Source organism: Oculina patagonica, chromosome 12 (assembly GCF_052425735.1).
Source record: "Oculina patagonica isolate OP01 chromosome 12, crgOcupat, whole genome shotgun sequence".
NCBI lineage: Eukaryota > Metazoa > Cnidaria > Anthozoa > Scleractinia > Oculinidae > Oculina > Oculina patagonica.
The window spans coordinates 13,990,867-14,017,387 of record NC_135769.1 but is presented as its reverse complement, the minus strand read 5'-3'; the positions used below and the strand labels follow the sequence as shown (position 1 = coordinate 14,017,387).

General features: G+C 38.6%; 2 protein-coding genes across 2 annotated transcripts; one reads left to right on the top strand and one right to left on the bottom strand.

The window, feature by feature from the left end:
- Nucleotides 1-5,046: 5,046 nt before the first annotated feature.
- On the bottom strand, nt 5,047-6,023 carry LOC144632745 (FMN-dependent NADH:quinone oxidoreductase-like). Its single transcript, XM_078491464.1, has one exon. It carries the CDS (start codon nt 6,015-6,017, stop codon nt 5,235-5,237), a length of 783 nt encoding a protein of 260 aa, XP_078347590.1. The 5' UTR covers nt 6,018-6,023; the 3' UTR covers nt 5,047-5,234.
- Nucleotides 6,024-6,159: 136 nt separating this feature from the next.
- Nucleotides 6,160-25,837, top strand: LOC144632728 (acyl carrier protein-like). Its single transcript, XM_078491447.1, has 4 exons — nt 6,160-6,472; nt 15,865-15,952; nt 22,310-22,408; nt 25,637-25,837. The coding sequence occupies exons 1-3, from the start codon at nt 6,188-6,190 to the stop codon at nt 22,396-22,398; spliced, it is 462 nt and encodes a 153-aa protein (XP_078347573.1). The 5' UTR covers nt 6,160-6,187; the 3' UTR covers nt 22,399-22,408; nt 25,637-25,837.
- Nucleotides 25,838-26,521: the final 684 nt, after the last annotated feature.

The following is a 26,521-nucleotide window of genomic DNA, read 5'->3' as shown; positions in this document are numbered from 1 at the left end:
GGTGCTAATGGATAGCTGTTGTGGGCGTCATGCAGCTCTTTCGGGTATTCCAAGTCCACCTCTAAAATCCATCCAGCTTTTGCATACTCTTTTTTTGTCGTTATTTCTTTTTCTGTTGGCATAACCTTTTTCCATCTGAAACCACTTTTTGGGAGCGGCTTGCTCATTGCCCACCCGTAAAGGTTATTCGCATCGAGGTACGTTATGTATATTTTTGGCTGGCTCGGGTCAAATCCCTCAACATAAGGGTTGTTCGCCTTTGCATATCTCTTGCTTACCATCGAAATTCCGCCTCTTATTCCCCTTTCGACAAAAAGATGCATTTCATAGTCTGTAAGTAACTCAAGCTCCACCCCTGTCTTTTTCAAGAGTGCGTCCCAAGAAAGGCCTGGCGTCGTGTAATAATTCGCGGGATCCAACCCGTACTTCTCAAGACCGAGTTTTCGGAAGCTTTCAAAGACGTCGGCTAACAGGGTCACGTCTGTCTTAACGTACAAATCGTGGTAGTCGCCCAGGGTCTGGCAGCCAAAGGTTTTCCACACTTTTTGCGCATGTTCATACTCTTTATCTGTTATGTGCTCGTCGTTAAGTTTGCTGTAAAACTTTTCTTTTTCTGGCAAACTTGTTTCTTTAAATCTTCCCCATGAGTCCATGTATTCGTAAGGATAGATTCCCTTTTTGCAAAGAAGTTCAAAACATTCTTCGCTTTCTTCAAATTCTAAGTTATCCTTTGTTATATTTAATGACTCCTTTGGTATCTCTTCTACAAGTTTTTCAAGCTTCCCAGGTAAAAAGTTCAAGCTGTCAATAAACCTTAAACCCCCCAGTGAAAATGTGATGTATTTTTCCATGTTGTTTGCGACACATTTTACCTCTTTCTGTGCCTCTTTTGAAATCTTTGACATTGCCTGCATTAAATGGTGTTCATCATAACCCCTCAGGTTGTGAAATGCAACTGGTATTTGAACCTTTTTCGGATCTATTCGCATCATAAAGTTACAAATGTTGTGTGCGGCTCCTCGAAACTTGCCTGTTATGTGGCAATGGTCTTTTACCACATCCTTGTAGTTCGGCTGGATAAGCGGCTTGTGGCACGCTAAGCAGTTTTTTTGGTTTTTCGCTGCTAATTTGTGTGTTTCTTTTTCAAGCTTTTTTAGCTTATAGTGGGTTTCGGTATCCAGGTTTTTTTCCTCTTTTTCCTTTCTGTAATAACATTTTTTGTGCATCTGCCCAAAGTAATTAAGCTCCTTTTTGTTTCCAATCCAAACTGGCAAAGAGTCCAAAAAGTTTTGTTTCATTAGCGTTTCTTCGCAAATGTGGCAATTGGTTGCATTTTTGAAGTTTACCCAGTCTTTTGCCGTCATCACAAGAGGTTTTGGCTTTGACAATTCATATCTTATTTTTCTTTCTTCACTTAAAAGACAGTTCAAAAATACTTCAACGGCGTTTTGTCCTCTGTACACAAATGTTTTTTCGTGTTCACCATCACTCCTTACAACTGTGTAAGCAAATCCGCATGCCTCGTGCTGTTCTGTTTTGTCTGTGTAACTCGGCTTCATGTCTTTCACTTCTTCACCAAGGTCTTTTCTTTTCTGGCGCTCCTCGGCCGTTTCGCGTTTACATCCTTGCATCTTTCTTAACAATGCCTCAAAGTCGGCGTAAATTACAAAAGGCGCTTTCATTTGTTTGTGGTAGTTTTTAAAAGAAATAGTGTTTTTCCCCTCTTCCGGCATTTCGATTCTTGTTGGCCTGCCGTTAACTCCATTGCAATATTTTTCGTGCTTTTCGAGCAAGTCTGCTCTTGTAAAACCGGTCAAGCACATCATGCAAAAGTGTTTTTTGTTGTGTGATTTAGTCTGATCGTAAAGCAGAGCGCATACTCTTTTTACAAAACAGTAGTGCTGAATTAATCCTGACTCAATTAACATAAGGTTTATACGGGAAATGCTATTTTCTTTTTTGCTTGTTCTGAGAGGTATCACACAGTCGTCTTCCCATCCAAACACATTTATTGCAAGGTTGTTGTTTTGCGCCTCAAGCCTGTCAATCTGCTTTAGAGGCGTTGGAAAATCGATTCCATTGTAGTTTATTCCGTCGTCAACTGGGTATCTGCTTGTTCTTTGCGGATTTTTCCCATCTCTTGGCGGAAATAATGCAGCTCTCAAAGCCCATTTCAAACATTCGTTATCCCTGTTTTGCACGTTAATAACTGCTTTTTTGTTTGCCAATTTTGGTGGTAAAGGCAGATAACTCCCCCCTCTCAATGGCTGATAACGCGCGACATTGATATACGCCATTTCTATTCTTTCAATTTTCCACCCCGAGCCCTTCTCTGACCAAGCCTCAATTTCTCCCTTTGCTTTTTCGATAAATCTGACAAACTCTTTTTCGATTTCTTCTTTGGTGTTTTTTGAAAACACGTGCGGTTCTCTTTCACTGAAATAGTGGTTCATGTGTTGCGTAACTCCGTCTCTTTGTATCGAAAATTTAACTTCAAGTCCAAAGCTTGCTTTTAAGCTTCGTAAGTCATCAATTTCGCTTTCCAAAAGATCATAAAACTTTTTTTTGTGTTTTTTTGCAAAAATTAAAAGATCTTTGTTGTTTGTGTCAGTTTCGGGTATGTCCATTTTCCATACTCTAAGCCATTCGTTAAAATCGGTGTGGGCGAGTGAAAAAGACAAATTTCTTTGGGGGTTTCTTTGAAATTCACGGAGGTTTTCCTCCATCTTAGCTTGCAAAACTTCTGACGAATATCTTGCGGCAGCCATCTGTTGCATATACTAAAGAAAAATATTTGTTCAATTGAAAAATAAATATAGCACACAGGTGGCGCTCTCTGTTGCTGCGGGCCGTTAGAGGTGCCGCCAACGCCTTTTTTGCAACTCGTTTCGCGAGAGGGGTAAGAAAGGCGTCTTGCGTTCCGCACACACATGTAAATTAGGAGTTGTGGACACAAATTGTGACAAGGAGCGAGGCGAGCCAGGGCGAGCCGAGCGAGTTGTCACGGTTTGTGCCACAACTCCTAATTTACATGTGTGTGGTTCACTCCAGAAAATTATCTCCACAATGAGTCAAGTTCAATACTATTACTAATAGGGAGATGGATGGTGGATTAAAGTAAACTGAAATATTTTAAAAGTTTATTTGTTAAAACAGGTGCCCAAAATTTTTTGACTGGGTTAAAAAAGGCGACTGGCAATCAAAACCATAAGAAAACACCAAGTGTGACATTTCATGCTTGAGTAATTGCAGCTGAAGTTTATTAAATATGCAAATTTCAGCAAAATTCCCTCAAAATTCAAAATTTATAAATAAATACCATTGCACCATTCATAAAACAGCATGGAAATTCAGAATTTCCTTTGAGTGAAATCCTAAAAAATCAAACATTTTACACTAAACATGCTAAGGTAGATTTATTATTAGTAAGTCTGGCCAAATTATGGTATTCAATGCCTTGATAAAGTAGCAAACAGCACATGCCAAGATATGAGCGTAATTGTCTTTATTTATAAAAACTTGTCTACTGAAGCATATTTTTCCTTCATAGCATGAACATCATTTTATAGCATTTTCTGTAGTCAAATGCTTAAAAATCGAACATATCACACTAAATTTAAGTTAAGTTACCGTAAGTTGAGATCAAATTATTTGTAAAGTTATTATTAGTTTTAGTATATTTATGTCAGACAGGGGCAGATTGAGTAAGTTAATTGGGATGCTAGCTGCACCCCCCTTCCCCACCCATTAACTTGCCAAAAAAAATAGACAGAATTATACCAAATGGTAAACACAAGTATACCAAAAAGGTTTAAAATATATGGAAGTTTGTGGTGTCATTTATGTGTATTATGTTAGTGCAGTTTTCTTTTTCTTTCTTAGCACGTTGCTGGTGATTATCCTAGCTATGCTAAGACAGAAAAGGGACGTGCCAAATTTTAAACAATGCTAACTAGTGTGGTGATGAGTTGTAGTAACAAAGTGAAACATTAAGATTTTCATAATGCTTAGTTGTTTCACATACAATTCCAGCTACCTATATTATTTAGATGACCCGAATTGTTAAGTAAAAATTTCTCAGGTGAACATACCCTTGAACCTTTTAGGCTTGCCAACTACCAAGCTAGCTTGTGATCATGCATTTACTTTTGGTCCTCTTTTTTTGTCCTCTCCATGTAAGAACACTGTTTTGGCTTTTGCCAGTTCCTTCTTTCTTTGGAAAGAGTGGCGCAATGACATCCACTGGATTGTGATCTGCTGGTGATTAGTGTTATCCACTCTTTGACTGAACTGTGTCATAGTTCAAACATGTTGTAATATTTATGAATATAACAAACAACAAAATACCACGTCAAAACATGGTAAGATGTCATAAGATGGTATAACAAATTAAAAATTATGATGATCCTAGATGTACTTGGAATCACTACCCTGTCCTTTGTTCTAAAGCTGGCTTCACATCCTCTGACCCACCCCAGCTACTGTTGCTTGCATCTAAGTGTGAACACATGCCACCAAAACCCTCTCCTCCGCAGAGGTCTCTTTCGTGTTTCGGGCTGGGAAATAGTAGGGAGAGGAACGGGGAGAGGTGAAAAGTAAGCGCGCGGAGCCTGGAGAGAATCGAAACTCCTTCACCCTTCCCGTCGTCCCCCGCGCTCCCCCTATTTTTCATTTTTCGTGTTTTCGCCTTCCTCCCCCCCGTGTTTTTTCGCCTTCCCCCACGAAAGAGGCCTCTGCGGAGGAGAGAGCCACCAAAACATGATCTAATGCCTGATTCCCTCTATGACGCACGCCTGTAGGGAATAATGGTAGTTGTATTCATTAAACCATATGCAAGACTTGGCAATGATGAATACAACTACCATGATTCCCTGCAGGTGCATGTGATAGATGGAATTGGGCATTGGGTATTACATGTAAGTGGCATGATTGGTTGTCGAACATTTAAAGTCAAGCAGACCATATTACCAACTTTTGCAAACTCGTGCTTGGAGGCAAAGTGGACAGCAATTCTTTAAAGATTATAACAATCATGTACAACATTGCTTAATTACACTGTAAACCTTTTATTTAGTGATGTTTTGTTTTCTTAATTTGACATTGTAATTAAGCTCACCTAAAACAGCCCCCTTAAAAAATCCTGGGTCAATAAATTTGGTACATGTTATGTTACAATAAAATCAGAAAAATTGACATGCCGTCTGTTGCCTTAGCTTCGAAGTAAAAAAATACAGTTAAAATTTTGCAGCCTCTTCAAGGCAACTTGATTCAATAAGTCTCATCAATTGATCTCGCTTCTCATGGGCTGTATTTTTGATATAAATATGCCTCACATCGGTAAAACCGATCAAACCAAAGATATCCTTCAGATATGGAACCTGATAGTCGAGTTTTTTCATCTCCCCCGAGGAATAGTCACCTCCCGAAGAGGTGATCAGTAATAAAAGTCTTCCAGTTAATAAACCTTGCGGACCATTTGCTGTTTCCCTAAATGTCAATCCGGGTTGAACAACGCAATCAATATACTGTTTTAAAACATACGGAATGCTGTAATTCCACATTGGACATGAGACAACAAGCTTATCCGCCGAAAATAAAGTTTTGATCATCCTTTCCACTGGTTCAAAGTTCTGTCTGTCAGATGGTCGATCTTCACCACTCACCATTCGCATTTTGCTTGCTACGTGAGATAAATCGTACTGTAAAATTTCCTTGTCCCAGAGGTTGATCTCTTTAATAACATGGTCGCAATTTTTGGACCTGTAAGCGGTGAAGAAGGTTTTAGAAGCTATGCCAGTCCACGACCTTTCATCTGAACCTGATGAGTTTAGGTGGAGTATTTGTGCGCGACTGTTCGTCAGGTGTAAATCACCACTTGACTTAACTTCACCTTGAAAAGCTGAAATATAAGAACAGTATCTGATATGCCTAAAAGGCGTAAGTTTTAACGCGCCTTTAAAGAAACACATTGTTTTGGAGCTAAATGTATGACCACAAAGTATCAGTTTGACCGCCATCTTGAATTACACGTGCAACGGCCAGCGGTGTGATGACATAACAACTGACATAACGAGTTTTATGATTGGTCAGAAAGATCAGCGTTCGATCAGCTAACCAATAGTAATAACGCTTAGTATTTCGCCGATTATTCCCACAATTCTTAGCGATTGTTCGTCAAGATCTCAAGATGGCTACCCACATGCTTCGACGGTTTGGCAGAGGTGTCTTCGTTCATCCTTTCCTGAGAAGGCAGAGCATACGCCTTGTCTCCTCCTCACCGCGTGTGATTTTTGCTACTAATAAGTACTTGCAGCAGCCATTTCTTGTCGGTAGCAATTTAGTAGTGAGGCCGCCTACCCATTATATGGGTGTCCGTTTGTTCGCTGACGCTGGGCCAGCACTGACGAGGGATGAAATTCAGACACGAGTCATGGATGTTTTAAAACTTTTTGATAAAGTTAATGCTGAACAGGTAAAGATTGCATTATTTAGCTATACAAAATAATTCAGGCTATTCAAATGGGATTGATTATGTGGGTATCAGGCCATTCCATTTTATATCCACACCCCACAGACGAGGTAAGTAAAAATACCCCCCCCCCCTCCCGTAAAAAAAAGATCAAAGTGCTGACATGGCATAACTACAGAATACATGGCCACTTTTGAAGACGGATATATCTGGTGGTTTGTTTGGCTCAGTAGTCACTGCCGAGCCAAACAAGCCACTTAATCTACACACCGGCAGAGATTCCAACCCTTTTTGAAGGAAAAAGGGAGTATTTTTAGCGCTGAAGGTGTGCACCTCTAGGGGGGTCTGGAAGCATGTTCCACCGGGAAATTTTGCAAATTTAGGTTCTCTCAAGTGCCATTTCCGGCATTTTGACATCATTTCTGAGTTATTCTATAAGGTCTTTATTCTTTTCACAAACATTTTTGGTACTTTTCTTTACTTTTGCTACACTCAGATCGCAAAAAGTACTTAAAATTAGCAATTTTTCTCTTGATTTCAGAATTTCGTGATAAATTGGGAGAATCTGATATAAATCGGGAGAGGGGGAGGCAACACATCAAATCGGGAGACTCCCGATCAAATCGGGAGGGTTGGAATCTCTGCACCGGAGACTCCACTGCCAAGCCAAACAAGCCACTAAATCTACACACAGAAGATTTAGTACACAATGCAATAGCGCACAACACAATAACTTCTTGTTCTTACATCCACTGTCAAGCCAAACGAGCCACAAGATATACATAGAGCACATTACAATAATTCCTCGTTCTTTACATCCACAGCTGAGCCAAACAAGCCACCAGAAAAATTGTCTTCAAAAGTGGCCCTGCATTCTGTAGTTGCTCTGCTGATATAATGCCCCCTTCAAAAATAACCTGGTTTTTCACCTGCTCTGAAAAAGCCAACTTTTCTTCCTGACCCCTTGTTGATAGGGTACCCCCTCAGAAATTACTTTTGGGTAGACTGTCATGGTATCTGGTTGTTTTGCTAATGTGTAGTTTTGCCAACGGCCAGGACACTGACATCTCATACTGTTGCAAGTTAACTTCAACTTAAGGTATTCCTGGGGGCTTAAGTGGTGATTTTTGTCCCTGATCACTGAGGTCAACTCAAAAGAGACAAAAGTTTCTCAACATATAGAATATTTTATGAGGATTCTGAAAATGTAAACAGTTTTTTTCATTTAATACATGGAATTTGAGGAATGTAAGGGTGCCATTGTGACTGCCACTTTAGCATAAATTGGTAATAACCGAAAGGGAATTTGAACAATTGTAGCAAGAATTTGATCCAAGACATAACGCACAATAGCAAAACTTTTTACGGGAGCACGTCACAGAAAGTAAAAAAGTAATGATTTTAGGAACAAAATATAAAACAGGGTTGTAGTTAGAAATTTGAATAGATGGAAGAATATGTTTAATAGGCGGAATCTTTTATGTAGCGCGCTAAGCGAGTGGCCAACGGCCAGGAGCCTTTAGGGGGTCCTGGGGGCATGCCCCCCCCCCCCCCCCGGAAAAATTTGGACATGTAATAGCCCTGCGATGCAATTTGGTGAATTCAGGCGAGGCATTTATAGAGAAAAATTAGTACTTTAAGCAACTAAAACTCTATGAATTTAAAGGTCTCAGGAAGGGCACCCTCTACCGATTTAATAAGTAAATAACTAAAATTTTATTTTGAAAGTGCCTATGTTCGCATTTAGCGTATCAAGTACGTAACTGTCTGCAAAATTCAGCAACTTCGCAAACCATTCGTTTTCAAGTGTTTAGGACTGAGCCTAACTTCCAAATATGGAATAATGTATTATGCTCTGGTTTACGTTTCGTTTGCTTCGTTGACGTTTCGGATAAGTTTCGAAGTAAATCCAAGTGAATCTGAAAAAATATTTACGGATACAAAAGTGAAATCAATCTGTTTGCTACTGCAGTCATAAATCAGGTCTGAAATAATTTTAATCTGCAAAAGCTTGATACAAAAACCTTTCCGACAGGCTTAAACTTACGTAAAACAACGCGCCAAATATCGTGATGTGTACACGAACTTACGTGGCGTGTTTTACATGTAATTCAGCTTAATCTATGAAGCATTGAACGCTTAACTGTAGTAGGAACATAAAATGTATGCCTCTTTCTTTTCATGGGAAATTGCATATCTGCTGCCGCTTTTTTGTGGACTAAGGTTGTTATTTTCAACGAACTGTTTCATGTTTTCGCATTTAAAATGAGGAGCATTCTCGGGCATTAAACCGTGACTAGCAAATTTTTGTGCTGGAAACCTCAGTGCTTTTGCCTGCTCAGATGTTCAGTTTGAATAAAATGGATTGCTTTTGTCAGGGATCCATATTCGTTTTTTCTCCAAGATGTCAGCCGGGCAAGTATTTAAGACGACATACTTGCCCTGGCAAAATTTTACTTGCCCGCTCAAAAGTGAAGAATGGTGACCGTACAACAAGTTAATGAAAAGTTGACTTTTTTATGGTTATTACATGTAACACTGTATACAATTGTCATGAAATCTACGAGACAACGTGTCAGTTATAATAAAGTTTGATGCTCAAGTATTTGTTAATGAGACTTTCTACTAATGTCTACTTTGGCTGCCATCCTATAAAATTTCACTAAACATCGTGCCCCCTGCCTCGTCCCCAGGCGTCCTCGTCCTTGGTCGTGCACGGTTCGCTTGGTGTTGTGGGACTGACGTGCACGGTTCGCTTGGCGTTCTGGGCCTGATGCAGACGGGGAAGCGGACGCCTGGCAGATCCTGTTCAGTTTCTTGGCAAAAATGTTCGGTTTCTCGTCAAAAGGCGTTTTAGCGCTTTTAACAAGTTTAACAGTCAAGAAATCAACACTAGGAGCTACGTGGAAGTTAGTACTGTCAACATGGGGATTTTGACGGCCTTTCGGATCGTTTTCGTTGCTCTATCGAGCCGATTCTTTTCAGCGTTCACTGAGGCTGGTTTCAGCAAAGCGGGGGTCCCCTTGCTTTAATCTAATGTTGGCGGGAAATCTAGCTCAAAATCAGCGATTTATCCGGAGAAATGGTATGAAATCTGAGCAGAAGATTGAACAGAGAAAATCCCACTTTGATTGCGAGAAGATCGTCAATGGCGGAGGGTAAAGAATCTCTGCCGTCGTTAGAAAATTAAATTTCTTTATAAGCTTCGAACTGAGGGTAAGTTTCGCTTCAATCGATGCCAGAGCTGGTTTGTTTTGTTTCTGAGCAGTGCTTAGCTTCCTTACATTTCGGTATACTTTTATTTGTACCTCTTGGCCGTTAAACTTCAGCTATAAAGTCTATAAGCAGCGCTCCAGAGAGAGCCGTTCAAGTGCTAACAAGTGTTTTATCAAATTAATGTTGTCCAACGTAGGAGATCTTATGAGAACATGACACATAAACAATTATAATGTGTGCTGATATTTTATTCTAGCTAGGTTAACCTCATAATTTACCTTTCTTGACAGAAAGTACAATTATTGAAATTTCAACTTTGCGTAGTTCTGTTTATTTCAGCACTTAATGTGTTAGTGACCAGAGGAGGCAGATCCTACTCAAAATTTCTTTTTACTGATTCAAGTGTTAATATCGAAATTACTCCTCGCTGATTAATTTGTGTGTTTCTCGTCACTGTACTGCTTGATAATGCATTGATACTGTAAGGAGAAATAAGGTTTTGGTCACTCTTGTGGAGGATTTAAGCAGGATAAGACTTTGACAAACTTGTAACAAAAAAATATATAATTTTTTCTAGTTGTAGTGTTACAGGGAGTGTTTTTTAGTAGGTGATTTTAGAGAATGTGTGGCAAAACTTTATTCCTAAGGGTAACAAAACACTGGACTATGACAGACAGCAAAACTTAAATCATTTTTGCCGGCCCAAGAGTTTATGGTTGAGATAGTGTAGGAAAATAAATTGAGATGCCAGGCAATTTTACATCAAAGGGTTTGTTACTGACTCTTAAATGCATTTCATGTGAACATGGCAACTCCTGGCTAACCATATCCAATTTGATTAAAATAAATAAACAAACCTGGAGTTGCCACTTTTTCCCCAGTCTGCTAATAGCCCACTGCCTCTAGCAGTCTTGGAAAACAATTAAAACACTTTAAATGTTGAATGTATGCTTTGCCTACCATGCTGCTTTAACCCATGACAACAGCTGTTGTAAGAAAAAGATACCTTTTTACATTTTTAAAAATATTTTTAGTAGTACTGATTTTGCAAAACCATTCAGACATTTCCCTTCAATTTGCAAAAGTTAGATAGCCAGGAGGGTTTTACCTGCATGGCCTTAACCTACATGAGATGTGCATGAGATAATCTGAGGATTACTGTTTGTACGACAATTTTGTTGGTGGTGCCCTTCATCTGATTATGATCTAGACATAACAGTTAGCCTTCTCCTGAAAATAAACTTGATTGATTTTCTAAAGTGATTTACTACCCTCTTCAACTCTCCATGTACAGTTCACCCCAGCTCCTTTTGTAATTAGTTAATATCAAGTCAGTGGGAGCATAACAAAGGCCTTTAGACACCAAATTTGCAAGCACAAAGTAAACATTTCTTTTCAGTGGCTAAAAAAGTAAAGAATTTTACAAATACATGTACTATTTTAAATTTGTAAAGAATTACAGGAGAGTGATAAAAAATTAAGAGGGGTTTGTTACTAGAGTTATTTAGAACAGAATGATGGTGGGCCTTGGATGTCCAAAGATGCTAGCCTTGCATATTAATACATAAATATTTATGAGAAAAATTATCTTTCCATTTTTACAAAGCAAGATTTTAAGATGATCTTAAATCATATACCGCACATGAACCATTCTAAAAACTTCATGAAAACAGTGTCACATTCATCAGAAATGCTCTCTGAACCTGCCCCCAAATTAAAAGCCTGCATGGCATGGCATAGGTACACTCCAAACAATTTAGTTGCCTCAGTTGCATTCACAGCATAAATGGCAGACTCACTGCCACAATGCTTAACAAAAAAAATGTGTATTTATCCTTAATAAATTGTGGTTTAATGGGAAAAAAGTCACCTACTGGCAATCAATAAAAAAAAAATTGCATTGAAAAAAATTACAGTTATGATATCAAACATTTTTAATGTAATTTTTATTTTCAATTAATAAAACAACTATCAAAGGTTGTGCTTGATTACTGATAAGCAGATAATTAACATTTTATTGAAGTAAACCAGAGATAGTAGAAATGACATCCCAAAGACAGATGAACTGTTATTTGTATCGATGGATTCATACTGTTGTTGCATTATCTTTGTCGCGTCTGGCTTAAATGAGCGTCCATGGAATAACTAAAAGGCAACTAACTCTCGGGCTCTACGAAAAAAATTCTACACAAAACAATAATGGAAAAGATAACTAATTTTCTTGTCATTTACACTCGGATTTACAAGACAACTTCGATAAACGGAAATGAGTACCTGTCTCTCTTGGAGTTCGGAAAATGTCATTAGACATTTCAACGTCTCTTTGCCGTAAAGGATTTAAAGCTTTTTTAACTTCACAGAGTGCCTCGTATGCTCCTCCTGGCTCTTCTCAAGCTAAGCTGGGACATGAAGCGTGCGAAAATGGTGGTGAAGTCCGTCGTCTTAATAAGAATATTTTTCATAAAAGATGTGTCCAAGGCGCTCTGTGCTGTAAAAATGCTAAATAGACGGCTCTTTTGCTGTTTTTAATACACATTTCAGGGTTGATGACATTTTGGTCCGCCATATTGAATGCAAGATCTGCCAGGCGCTCCGCGGCTCGCTCCCTAACCATCAATCCCCGCGCTCCCTGTTTTCCCGCCTTACCGCCTCAACGTCCGGCCAATCGGCGCCTGGGGACGAGGCAGTCGTGCCCCCAAGCAGCTTGTGATGTGGAGCTGGTGGAAGCGGACGATGCAGGCACAAATGAAAGCCAGGGCCTCTTTGACTGCCATGACGGAAGAAAAGAACACTTTCACTCTTCTTGTTCTATTGGTTTGCTTTTCAGAAGCATTAACATTACTTTTTTCTTTGCTGGCGGTGCCACACCAAGATAAACAGCGCATTTTGATCACAACATCAGCTGATGCGATCGCCTCGTGTTTTCACGGATGCAGCTGCAGTACAAAATATCAGCGGTTGACAGCTTGAAAATTGAGCCTGCAATGATTTCATTCATGGAAAATACCACATCATCCAAGATGGTGGCCAAAATTATGATTTTATCGCGACAGAAAATTGCAAATTATTCTCTGTTTTCTAAAAGTTACGAATGAACGACAAGTGGTCAGAACGCAGGTAACTCATAAGAAAATTTAATAAATGTTTTTTCCATTAAGTTAAACTTAAGTCGTCCAGCGGACGAGTTTTTGTAATGTTTTGGTCGTCCGTACGATTTTTTAGTTGTCCCGGACGACCGGACGACTGTGAATATGGATCCCTGTTTTGTTATTACTATAAACAACTTATTTGATGAGTTAAGTAATTTGAAGTGTTTTCACAACTTAATTTTTCTGTTCTATTTTTGTCAACTGGTTATCATGTAACAAAGATAAGATCATAACTTAATTAAAGTGTTCACACAGGTGTTTTTGACTTTTTATTACCTTTTTCTAAACCTAGGAAAAATTGACCTGCTTAATTATTGCTTCTTTTTTAACCTTGATTACTAAAATGTTTTTCCTGCTTCATGTTCATTGATTTTCTATGTGAAAACTAATGAAAGTACATGAAATGCACTTAGACTGGCACTGGCTTAACAAATGAATTAACCCTTCATGCTCTCAACTAAATGCATGTCAGTTTTCATTGTTGGTTTATTTCTCCCAGCCCAGCTAGCGATTTAACCCAGCTAGTGATTTCATGAATAGCGGAAAGCTTTAGATTTGTCCCAGTGTAATTTATTAGATTTATACAATGTGGATCAAGTTTTATCCATTCCTTGTTCAATAATTATAATGATAACATCCTGAATGAAACAAAAGGTCTCAATTAATTTGTCTATTGAAAGTTTTGTTTTTACGTACCTCAAACAATGTGAAATTACAAGTAATGAAATGAATTTCGTCGAGCCCAAAAGAAAGTGTAAGCAAAGCGAAACAAATTAGCGAACGTCACACAAGACGCTGGTGCGGCCTATTTTTATATCGGATGTTTGCCGTGTCTTCATTGTTTAGTCTCTTTTCTGAATCAACGTTTGAAACATTTCTACAGCCAATCTTAGAAAATGTAGTGCATTTCTATGTTTTACAAACTATGAAGTAGACGGTGCAATTTCGAGAAGTCAGGTTCGCACTTATCAGTCGCTTGATCGCATTTAGCGGTACTAATTAAATCTCATTTACTCAGATGTAGGCAAAAACTAATGGCCCTTTTATAACTAAGAAATAAAGCCAAGAGAACAGAATACAAATAAAACACACAAAAAAAATAATTTTATTCAACACAATATGTTTAAAATGATGAAATAAAGCTTCCATAGATAACTCTGACTGTAATTTGTATATTTCGGTGTTCTGTAAAAAAAAAGTTTTATTTGATAACTTCAGACAATGCTAGTATTTTGATGTCATGTAGCAAAGCTTGCATTGTTCCGTCTTCATGCAAAGAATAGATTTCAGTTCACTTCTACCGCCAGTAGAAACTATGGTATAAGGACCTTGCGATCTTCCATTTAAATTAGCATGACTAAGATGCAATAAGGGAAAAGTCTGCCGATGTAATTATTTCGCAGTTGAAACTGGAGATCCTGACCTGTCAAAATCGCCTGCCGTGGGGAATGTTTTAGCAAACCGCAATATTACAATTTTGAGACATTGTTTTGGTAATTTCCCGCAAAATTTGCCTTGGAGAGGAAACTTCAGTTGCTCATATCTTGCTAAATGCAAATACCCCTGAACTGAAAATTTGTAAACAGACATATTTTGTGATATTTTTCAAGCTGCTTAAAATTGAACCAGTTTAAAAGGGTCACTTAAGCTTTCAGGAATACCTTAAGTATTGCTGCACAAAACTGAAAACCATTGTTATGATGGACTGTTTTTGGTGGCTCATTTCTGTTCAATAAACAAGGAATTCGCTTTTTTCACGATCCCATAATACATCTTGTTTTATTTAAATAATTCCCCAAAATTTTTGCATAAGCATTGTTTTCAATTTCTCTGGGGACGATTGCACGTCACTGTAAATCCCAAGAGAAATTGAAAACAATGCTTATGCAAAAATTTTGGGGGGTAAACAAGATGTATTATGGGAACGGTGAAAACAGCGAATGCAGGGCTCTCTATTTTACAAAATTCAAGAAATCTGTTTCTTTTCTTTACAGTGCAGCACAATGCCATTTGTTAACATTGCAAAGGGTCCACAGATTAATATTGCAATGCCAGAAAGGGAAGGAATTTTCTGGAGTGAAAATTAATGTAAATCAAGCATTCCCTGCCTGCACTACTCATTTTCAAACTTTGATATTGGCAATGCTTAGCGAGTAGACTACAAGTCTTTTGGAAACTGCAAATTATGTTTTTATCATTTAGCGGCTTACCACTTTATTTTTTAAAATTTCTTCTAATTCTTTTGAATTCTGAGTGAGGGCTCCTAGCAACACCCCAGCAAACTCTCACACTAGGGTCACCTTTTCCAAGGAAACTGCGCTGCCTTAACCTTGATGTAAAAACCTCAAAGTTGTGGTTTTAACTTGACACTACAGAGTCCACTGGAATCATAGATAGATAGATAGATAGATAGATAGATAAACAAACCAACTTTATGTAAGCTCCTGAAGAAGGCCTCGAAGGCCGAAACGTTGAGCTTAAATTAAAAGCTGCATAAAATCCCGGTTGAAGTTGGACTCTTGACATTTACACAATTACGCATTTATAGATAGATAGATAGATAGATAGATAGATAGATAGGTAGGTAGGTAGGTAGGTAGGTAGGTAGGTAGGTAGGTAGGTAGGTAGGTAGGTAGGTAGGTAGGTAGGTAGGTAGGTAGGTAGGTAGGTAGGTAGGTAGGTAGGTAGGTAGGTAGGTAGGTAGGTAGGTAGGTAGGTAGGTAGGTAGGTAGGTAGGTAGGTAGGTAGGTAGGTAGGTAGGTAGGTAGGTAGGTAGGTAGGTAGGTAGGTAGGTAGGTAGGTAGGTAGGTAGGTAGGTAGGTAGGTAGGTAGGCAGGTAGGTAGGTAGGTAGAACTTTATTTTAACACGATTATAATAAAAGCTAAAAGCTTGTGGGGTCGTGCTACTACAGGTAGAAACATGCAGTGCTTGTGAGAATTGAGTATATAATGCAGACTAATCTTCTGTGCATGAACTGAGGGCAAAGTACTTTTTTCAGTGTTGTGCTCGTTTTTTTTTTTTTTTTTCAGCTTTCCACTAAAAGTCACTTTGTTAATGACCTTGGTTTGGACAGCTTGGATATAGTTGAGATTGTCATGGCATTAGAAGATGAATTTGGTGAGTGCTCTTCACTACTGAGAGGTTTTGATTAAATATGTAATTGAACTTTGTGGAATGAAATAGAAAGAATTTTTTTCATTATCCACCTTTTATTAGAAGTGGCTATGAAAAAAAAAGAGTAAAGAGGTCATAATTTGAATTCATTAAGGGAAGCGATCATAACAAGTGTACTCGGCGAGGACCCACCGTGTGTAGGGGTAGGGGGCTATGCATGATACCACCTGTTAGCCTGAATTTCAGACATCCCTCTGTGCTCGCCTGCTTGCCAGAAGGGACATCTGAACACATTTGGGCCTAATGCCGTCCGGTGACGTCACTACCCGAAAATTTTAATTGGTTGATTTAAAAATTATTTGCATAATTATGTGAAAATATGACTGAATTTTACCGCGTGAGGATTGTAATTTGAAAACGTTTGGAAAGAGTTTGAAAGAGTTCACCTTCCCAGAAATGAATTTATTAGTCATTTACAGTACCGCTCAAATGTAAGTTGACAGTCTCGACTCAATCCTCGAGACTCAAGACTCGATCCTCGAGAGTTTCGAGGATTGAGTTTCGAGTCTCGAGAAACAAGGCGGTCTCGAATATTCATAACTCGAAAGGCTTTCGAGGAAACGATTTATTTCTCGAGGAAAGAATAAAAGCGGCTCGCACCTCATGTACAAGTGTTTCGCGTCCACCCTCAGCGCATGAAATATAAACCCGACATGTAACATTCGACAGTACGATATATTCGCACCGATCGTAATTTCCGTTTACTTACCTAAAAGTACTGACACAAACTCCTCCTTGAAAGCCGTGATCGACGAATTAAAGTTAGAAAAGGACGTGACAAGAACCTGTAGTTCAAACTTGTGCTCTCCCTTGTCAAGTTTCAACCCGCCGTAAGTGCATGTTTTCAACCACGAAGATATTTCAGTTATTGGTTTACAAGTTCATCCTGATAGGTTCATGCCTGTCAGTGGGGACAGGATGTCAGCTAAATGAGCCGATAAATCATAAGCAAAGTACACGATACAATAGGTCTCAATGGTATATTTGGTTTGTGTATCTTCGGCTGACGGTAGATCCTAGGCGGCTGTTTGTGCTTGGGCCTGATCTTGTTGTAGACAGTTTCTGATAGATGTCCCCACTGACAGGCAAATCAGAGTATGCAGTTACCAACTCTACTCATTTCGTGAATACCATCAACCATGAAAGAATACAAGAAAAGGAAATCATGGTATCATTTGACGTAGAATCTTTATTTACGAACGTGCCAATCGAAGACGCCGTAAAGGCCGCACTTCGCAAACTAGAAAACGATACCGGTCTTGCTGACCGCACAAACCTAACACCTACACAAATTGTCGACCTTTTAAACTTTGTTTTACGATCCACGTATTTCCAATACAATGGATCAATTTACGAACAAAAGGACGGAGCCGCTATGGAAAGCCCTGTCTCCGCGGTTATAGCCAACATCTTCATGGAAGATTTTGAGGAGCGTGCGATAGCAAGTGCGATCTACAAACCTAAGATCTGGAAACGATATGTAGACGACACTTTTACTATATTAGATCAAGACCAAGTTGACGGCTTTTTACAACATCTTAATAGCCAACAGCCCACTATTCGTTTTACCATGGAAACCGAGAAAGATAACAGCATTCCCTTTCTCGACACGTCAGTTATAAGGGACTCAAACGGCCTTCTTACTACCAGTGTATATAGAAAGCCCACACACACTGATCAGTACTTAGCCTATGACTCACACCATCCTCAGTCAGTGAAGCGTGGTATTGTTAAGTGTCTATATGACCAAGCCAAACACCTCATAACAAAACCATCAGTTATCTCTCAAGAAAAGAAACATTTATCATCGGTACTTGTTTCTAACAGTTATCCGTCTTCGTTCATACGAAAACTTACTAAGACCACAAGACCAACAGCCATCAACGAACCCACGCAGGAATTTAAATCTACTGCGGTTTTACCCTATATTAAACAGGGTTGTCGCTAAGCGCCGGCTGCCGGCGAAATTCGCCGGCTGGGAAAGAGGTCATCGCCGGCTGAATTTTGGCTGGCGAACACTCGGTTAAAAGGGCATTGAACAGTTCTTTAGTTACGCCCTCGTTCGATTTAGAATCATATATTCTGAGTAAAAAAGTTGAATTAACTCCTGACTACCTTGAATATCGATGCCACAAAATAATTGAAATAAAGGCTTGTTTTGAGAACTTGTTTACCGTGTCCTCTTTCCGTTTTCTGCGTCCGCCATCTTGTCAACACGAAGCTTAGTAGCCCCCCTCATTCAAGGCGTTGTGAAAGATTGGGAACGAGTTTGTTACCAGGTCTCCTGGATCTCTCGTAAACATGGGATAGTTTGTTCGATCAACGAGAATATTTTTGTTCAAAATTCAAAGCTTTTAATACCACGACTTCTCTGCTAAAAGGAACCACTTCAGAAGAGTTTTAGTGGATTCAGAATACTCGACAAAGACCGGCAACAGCACGGCGTTTCGTTTTGATGACATCTAAAGTTCACCCGCTTCACTTGATCTGTTCGCTGGCGACTTGCAAATTGCAACGAACTGAAGATTAATCCTGTATTCTCTTGCGATTTTTCAGTTGTTTTGAACGGTCTCTACCTCAGCAGCAACTTTGAATGTGAAGGTTTAGTTGTTTGAAAACTAGTAGCTTTTGGTATGATGATCGATAACCACTTAATTCTTCAGAAGAATGCGTGATTGTTTGAGATTGGATTCTAAACTCAGGTGAATTTTTTGTCACGCGTATGTACAGTTCTAAATAAATTCATATTTTCTCAGTAATTTCTTTTGTTGTTTTTTTCAATTGCATACATGTAGTTGTGATTTAAAAAATATGTTGATTTGCTGCACGTGAATTGTTTTATAGTTTGAAGGAAAAATTGTGCCTCGGCTTATAGCCGAGTGTTTTGGGTTTATTTTTGTCAGAGTCGAACTGGTTCTGAAAACCTGTGTTAAATGTATTTTTATTTGCATTCAAATTAAAAATAAAATAATATGATAGATAATCCCAATATCAAGGGAAGGTAGATAACAAAATGCCTACACATGTACAATTTTTTCTCTCTAATTGTTGTTTCTTTTTGCATGCTTCTTTCGTTTTGCGCTGGCGTCCAGTTCTCTCGCCGTTCTCACCGCGCGCTCATCGATCGAAAAAACACGAAAAAATAGAGGGCTGTGGACAGTCTATAAAAGAGCCCCTAGATTTCACCAAAGTGCCCCAAATTGAATTAAAATTTTCAAAATTTTCTGGGGGAGACCCCCCCATACCCCCCCAATGGGAGGGGGCGACCCCCCTCCCATACCTACCCCCACGTCGGCTCCGCCGACAGCAGAAGGCGCTTCGCACCTTCTTTAGCTGCCTCAATTTTTTAGCTAACCGGCAGACAAATTTCTTAGCTACAACCCTGATTAAAGGTGTATCAGAGGTTCTTCGCCGCTGCCTACAAGAACAAGGCGTTCGCACCGTCTTTAAATCTGACACAACTCTTGGTCTTACTTAGTACGACCGAAAGACGCCCTAGAACCAGGCAAACAAGAAGGTGTTGTATACAAAATTCCATGTGAATGCGGCAAAGTATATATAGGGGAAACAGGGAGAGCGATGCAAGACAGGATAAAAGAACACGACAGAGACATAAGGCTTGCTCATACACAAAACTCCGCAGTTTCGGAGCACGCAAACGAAACGGGGCATATTCCTTTATGGAATCAAGTCAAGTTTATCAATCGTGACCCTCACCGATACACACGCAGGGTCAAAGAGGCTATCCAAATAAGACTTCATTCTAATAACATCAATAGAGATAGCGGAATTGAAATTCCTGAAGCATGGATACCTACGATCAGAAAGCATAACAGCCGTTCAACTACAAAGCGGACCTATGAGGGAACACCATCTGTTAGTCGGAATAATAATGAGGATCGAAATGCACCAATCACAGCGAACCAACGTGCATAAATAGCGACGCATAAACAATCGACCTCATCGCCTGATGAAGACTAGCAGTATTGCAGTCGAAACGTCGCAATCAACATCTCAAAGTGATTCTATCGTGAGACAAACGAATAAACGTTCATTACCTATCTTACACCACGATGAACAATATCCACATCTTTAATGACAAGTTCATCCTGAGTTTTCGCAAATAAAACTACAAATTTAATTTCTATCACAAAATGTTCTGTAATTCAGCATCTAAAGCATTCGATGCGAAACGATGAAAATGCGACGAATATTGTAAGCTGAGCCGCAGAATAGCACCGACAAAATCGTGCAAACAAGTTTCAGAAGCCTGAATTTCAGAGGTCTCTTTCTGGTCGCTACTGAAATTCAGACAAGAGTTTCCGTAAATAAAACCGGTTCTTAAATTTGAGTTGTAAAAATTCTGTAGAAGGCAAACGAAACATTCCACGTGAAGCCTTCCGTAAATAAATGGCAAGACAGACTTGTGTCGCGCCATCACGTCTGGCTTGAAATGAGCGTGTTTTATTTTTTGTGAATTTGGCATAAAATTCTTAAAAGCTAAATTCTTCTTGAATGAAACTTGTCTTCATTTACAACACAGATAATGGCGTTAATTATTATTACAGCTTTAGAGAAGTTATACAAATTTTGCTTTTTTAAAGCGGCACAGTTAGAAAAGTTGGCAAAATTTGCATATGTCAAAAGTAATTTGAAACCTTTCGAATAAACTCCAGCGTAAATAAATGTAACACAACGCCGCACGCAAGTATCCGATTTTGATTCTTTCATACACGTAACTGCGTTTTTCAGAAGAAAACTAAATGACAGAGTGAACTTTAATGTTTAATATTTGTATCCTAAATCATAACACAAGCAATCGTATGCGTGACATTGCACACGTGCTTCATGTTTGTCCTAAGATTGCCTGAACGCAGGTTGTATTTGTCCATGTTGATTCGGCGGGACCGCGCTAACTCCAACTCGGTTACTTCTGGTTCGATTTGCCCTCAATTCATTCACTATCGACGGTTTCGAGCTCCTATTTCGAACTTTTTGGGACGGTTCAAAATATTAAACGACCAAGCGCGCGTTGTTACAGCAGAGATGAGTAGCCGGAACGCTGGCTTTCACCATAGTGCAACACTCGAGAGTGTAGCCCACTTGAGCAATTTTATTCTCGAGGAATCATTCAAGCGACAAGCTCATTATTTTTCTCGACTCAAGACTTGAAACTCGAAATGTTCGAGGATCGAGTCTCGAGGATCAAGGCTCGAGGGACTGTCAACTTACATTTGAGCGGTACTGTACCATGAGTTTATTACTTAATTAGTTTACCTACCGATGAAGAATAGTAATGGAAATCGGTAGGTTTTAAGTTGGCGGCATTCGTTGCTTCGACATGCAGTGGTTTGCTAAATTTATATGTATTCTTGTTTTGTCAACAAAGCCGCTCGACGCTTTAATATGTCCTGCAGCCTCGATGAGCCAGTGATTTCTGAACTCAGTGCCCACGGTCAAGTAGGATATTTTTGTATTGAATTCCGTTTCTTGATGCCTCTGTTTCTAAATTGATTCATTTAAGTACTCGCGAGTGTGTTGTATTCTGTTGCGTAACATATTATATTAAATCGGTTCCGTAAAAGAATATAGCCTGCAGTCGATTAAAATCTCATTCATTTGTCTCAAGTTTTCAATAGTTTACTATAAAAACAATTTTATACCCTGTAATCCTTTATTGAAGCGATTTTTCTTTCACAATTCACAATTTCATGGCCTCGACAGAAACTTTTCCGCATGAATTAAAACCAAAGTGTAGTGACGTCACTGGATGGCATTAGGCCCAAATGTGTTCAGACGTCTCTTCTGACAAGCAGGCAACACAGAGGGATGTCTGAAATTCAGGCTAACCACCTGTCTGGTTAGCCAAATGTACAAAATTTATTGGCTTCAAACTTCGAGTTATAAAGACTTTCATATTCGGTGAGCATGGTCCTTGTTCCTCTCAACACCATCACCTTTCATACAAGAATAAAATTGTGGTTTTGACATCCAGCTGATAAACTGGGAAAAAGTACTTCAAAGCATGTCCCAATCAGCATGATGGGGTGAGTTGGGCTAGCGATACACAAGATGATCCTAAGAATTTGATGTTGCCTATCATAGACACTTTCACTTTCCCAACAGGAACACGGGCACCTAATTTTAAGACCAACAAAACTACAAAATTCTGTCTGCCTTTCTCTAATGGTCGACTTTGCAGCCTTAATAGTTCCTTTATAATTACCCCCTGCAGTTGTTGTAATGTCTCCCTCCTTTATCAATTTTTTGAACATGTGTAATGTCATGATTATTTTGCAGCAATTGAAATTTCTGATGAGGAAGCTGAAAAGGTCTTCTCAGTAGAAGATGCTGTGCAATTCATATCCAAAGCATTGGATGTACATTAGGAGTAACAAGGTATTTTTGGTCACACCTGAACATAGGCACTTAAGTCATCTTTGAGTGTAAAATATTGGGAATAGTTTTCACTACAAATACTGCAAAGTTCCATGGATAAGCTGCACCTGTAGATAAGTCACACCCCTGATTTAGAAGCTCAAATTTTGATAAAATACAGACAAAGTATAAAGTTTAAGTGAAGTTAGACTTTATTGGTAAACAAACACGGTTTCAAAACACTGACTTGGCAGTTGTTTCAAAGTATATTAATATAAATTAAGTCTTTAAAAAGAAAAATTTCATTTGTTATACCTTATTTTGTAGTTTCAGTTTACAATATCTTAAACTTGAAATGGTCTCTTGATACCATTTTTTGTGCAAGATTAACACTTCTAAATCGCAGGGTGTCAAGTTCCTATTTCTTCCTATTTTTTCCTATTTTTTGGCCTGCCTCCTATTTTCTCCTATTTTTTCATGAAATTCCTATTTTTTCCTATTTTTTAGGGTTTTCTCAGGTACACAGAAACATTGTGAAATATTTGAAATGAAATTGTCAATAAAATTGATAAATTCTACATAAAACTGAAACTTCGTGTCAAAAAAGACCGCTTTGAAGCCTTTATGAGTGATTTTCTTCTGAAACTCGTGCCCAGACTTTCTCAGTGCTTTTGATAGCATGCAAGATAGTGAGGATACTCTGATGCGAAAGGAAGAAGTAGTAAAAGCAGACTTGAAAGCGGCTGATGAACTAATGATGCCCTTTCAGCAACAGCTGTCAACAAACAAACTGTTAATGTAGCCACAATGATGCTTGACACTGCTAAGGCCAAGCGAGACCAAGCAATGCAAAGCTTGGAGAAAATAGGACAAAAGAGAAAACTGTTGACTGACAAACAGCACAGACTGTTAGAAAAGGCCATGTCCTCAACAGCAAATGCTGCCAAAAACGAGAGCAAAGCTAAGGTTACCCAATCTGCTAAAAGAGCCAAAACAGTATAGTGTTGGACTTTTTGATTGTTGATTTTTCAAAGTCGTGGATGGCTTTTATTGTAAGAAAGACATACATTTGGTGAAAGTGAACATTATATTGTTTCGGTTTGTAAAAAAATTAGCTTTTCATTCTCACAGTTTTAAAGGTCTAATGACTTAAAGTAAAGGCATCTTGTGAAGTATCTAATGAAATTTGGAATCTGGTAATTGTTGTAGGATGAGTTGTGCTTGGTAACATTTGTTTATACGGCAATACATTGTGGATGTATGCCATTGTGCCTGTTAAATATTAAAGCGTTGGGTTGTGAAACAAAGTTGCTGTTGGGAGTGTTAAGAGGATAGAACTCAAAGAAATCCTCCTATTTTTTCCTATTTTGGGGTGAGAATTCCTATTTATTTCCTATTTTTTGGACATTGTCATTCCTATTTTCCTATTTTCTAAGTGCCATTTGTCACTTGACACCCTGAAATCGCTAAGCACTCTTCACAATGAAATAGAAATTTGTATGCAAATAAATGCTTAGTAGTCAACCTTTGAAATGTAGAAAAGAGACTGGTCATCACAAAACAAACATGGCGGCACTCTGATCAGTGGCACTTTCCTCTTTCGGTCTAGCTCGGGGAAGAAACCACGTTTTCAAGATTCTTGGAAACCGTTACCTTAACAGGATAAAAAACTTCATAAAATAGGAGTTTGATAATCCAACTTAGATCCATTTGTTGTGAAGGTCAAAGAAAAACCAAAGCGGTCGACCATTTGCCTTGTGAGTACCGTATTCGCACGTGTATAGGCCACACTTTTTTTCCAAATAATTTTTTTTGCAAAATGGGGGTGCGGCCTATACACGGTATAACTTCGATCTTCATATGTTTATTTCGAAACCCACTGAAAATTTTCACACAAATCTTTGCCCAACACACGTGCATAGACTTGTGCCAATGTGTGGCTTTGATATTCTAGTTAATCGCAGTTGAAACAAATGTTAGCAAGCAAGTTTGGAAGCCTGAAAACCTTCAAAGGCTAGAGAAGTGATCCATGCATGTGGAATTGATTAAATCACAACTGTGTAAACAACAAATCACTAATAAAAGATGAATTTATTTAATAGAACCGTACATACACGTGACAAAAAATTCACCTGAGTTCAGAATCCCATCTCAAACAATCACGCGTTCTTCCGAAGAATTAAGCGGTTATCGATCTTCGTGCCAATATCTCCGCATTTTCAAAAAACAAAACCTTCAAAGTGAAAGTTGTTACTGAGGTAGAGACCGTTCAGAACAACTGCAAAATGGCCAGAGAATACGGGATGATTCAGTGAATCCCCAGGCCCCCTTTTTAACTCGGAAAAGAGTTGTAGTGGGCGAAGTGAATTCACTCCTTCACTCCATCACTCCTTCACTCGTTTCCTGTTAGACATATGCACGCAATGCGTGCAAGTGTTTTAAGGCCTCTAGAGAATTAGACCTTTACTCTGATACCTACATTTCTTGTTAAATTACATAAAATTAACATGCTTAGTCACCAACCGAAATATTGTATTAATGTCAGTTTTCTTGAAATAACATTATGATATTTAATCAGCTATAAGCCGAGACCGTAAACCTTTGGTTTTTTAGAACCAGTTAGAAAAAAACTAACCCAAAACACTCAGCTAAAGATGAATTTATTTCAGTACGATTTGGTGAAAAAAAATCGCTCGACTTATAGCCAATGATATTATTATTATTATTATTATTTTTCGTTACCTTCAAATAACAAAAAGGAAAAATAAAAAGAAAGAAATCAATTTGCAACAGATGGGTACTCTATCTCTTGGCCTTTCGGTCTGCTCTCGATCAGTATTTGATGACAATCAAAGTGATGTCAGAAGTTTGGAAAGTTAAACATCATTTGTATTAGCAAACCTTTATTTGTCAGTTTGTTGTTTTCGATTCTTGTTTCATAATAACTTTTCCGAGTTTAGTGGCTTATAGCCACTTTTAGTTATTTATTTCAAAAATTAAATTCCCTTAAGATAAACAACCAATAGGCAAAGTTTGAATGAAAATCTATTGTCAGTTCTATTTCAATGGAATAACCTTAAGTGACTTCAACCAGTCATGCGTGTGTTTCTTTTTATTTTGGCTACTGCTTAACTTGCCCTTCAGTTCTGTGTTACCGTTAGCTGCAAAGGGACCAATTCTTGCATGCAAGTGTTTTTTATGTATATTCAGCAACTTAAAACTAATTGATGTTAATCTTCTGCATTTTAGTGTATTACCAAACCAAGTGTTGGAAATTCAGATCAAGAGTGGATAATGAAAAGACGTGCTTCCTGGATTGGAAGGTTCTCATGTGCATTGTTCATCTGGTTACATTGAAGTTCCTTGGTGATGTTTCTTACCTGTAATTCTGATTAGTTTAAGCTGGTTTTCTGTACATTGAAGTGTAATAAAGGCTTTGTAATCCATAAATGTGATGACATACCTCTCTGATAAACGTCGCCATGATTTTGCATTTCCAACCCGTCAATTCACTCACACACTCAGTGATTAAACCCATAACTTACTTTACCAAATATGGTAGTAGTTTAGATTTGCTAAAGCAATAATGTCACTTAACCCTTTTCAGACTGGGGGGGGGGCTTTTGAGGTCCACGCAGACTTTGAATGTTTATAACTTTTCCAAGCTTACAAATGCCACCAAACTTTGCAAGTTTATCTAAAATTTATCTGGGAATAATTTGGAAGGACAGGTTGTTGTCTCAGGAACTTGACATCACCATGGCAACGGCATTTTGACTGACATGTTTTCCCAAATTTGTAATTTTCATGTTTTTATTAATGAAAATTAACTTTAATACAATTATTTTCACATTTTTACGTTTTTTAAGCACAGTTTGATTGATGTAATGTCAAGTGATGTGACATCATCGTCCCACGTGACATATACCATAAGATAGATTTTCGGACATACTATACATCCTGTAAGTTTCATTGTGATTGCTTAAGTATTCTGGAAGTTACATAGACCCGTTCCCAGAAGGTCCAAAAAAGCCCGGTCTGAATAGGGTTAAACGTTGTCAGAAAAAGATTGTTTTATCCTAGTTTCCTAGGGTCCTCCAACAAATTACCTTATGGTCAGATTCAGAAAGGAAT

Excerpts from the sequence above, each read along its gene's own strand:
- LOC144632745 (XM_078491464.1), bottom strand. The coding sequence starts at position 6,017 with ATGGCGGTCAAACTGATACTTTGTGGTCATACATTTAGCTCCAAAACA.
- LOC144632728 (XM_078491447.1), top strand. The coding sequence starts at position 6,188 with ATGGCTACCCACATGCTTCGACGGTTTGGCAGAGGTGTCTTCGTTCAT. Across the intron at positions 6,473-15,864 it reads ATAAAGTTAATGCTGAACAG|CTTTCCACTAAAAGTCACTT; the intron begins GTAAAGATTGCA and ends TTTTTTTTTCAG. Across the intron at positions 15,953-22,309 it reads GGCATTAGAAGATGAATTTG|CAATTGAAATTTCTGATGAG; the intron begins GTGAGTGCTCTT and ends ATTATTTTGCAG.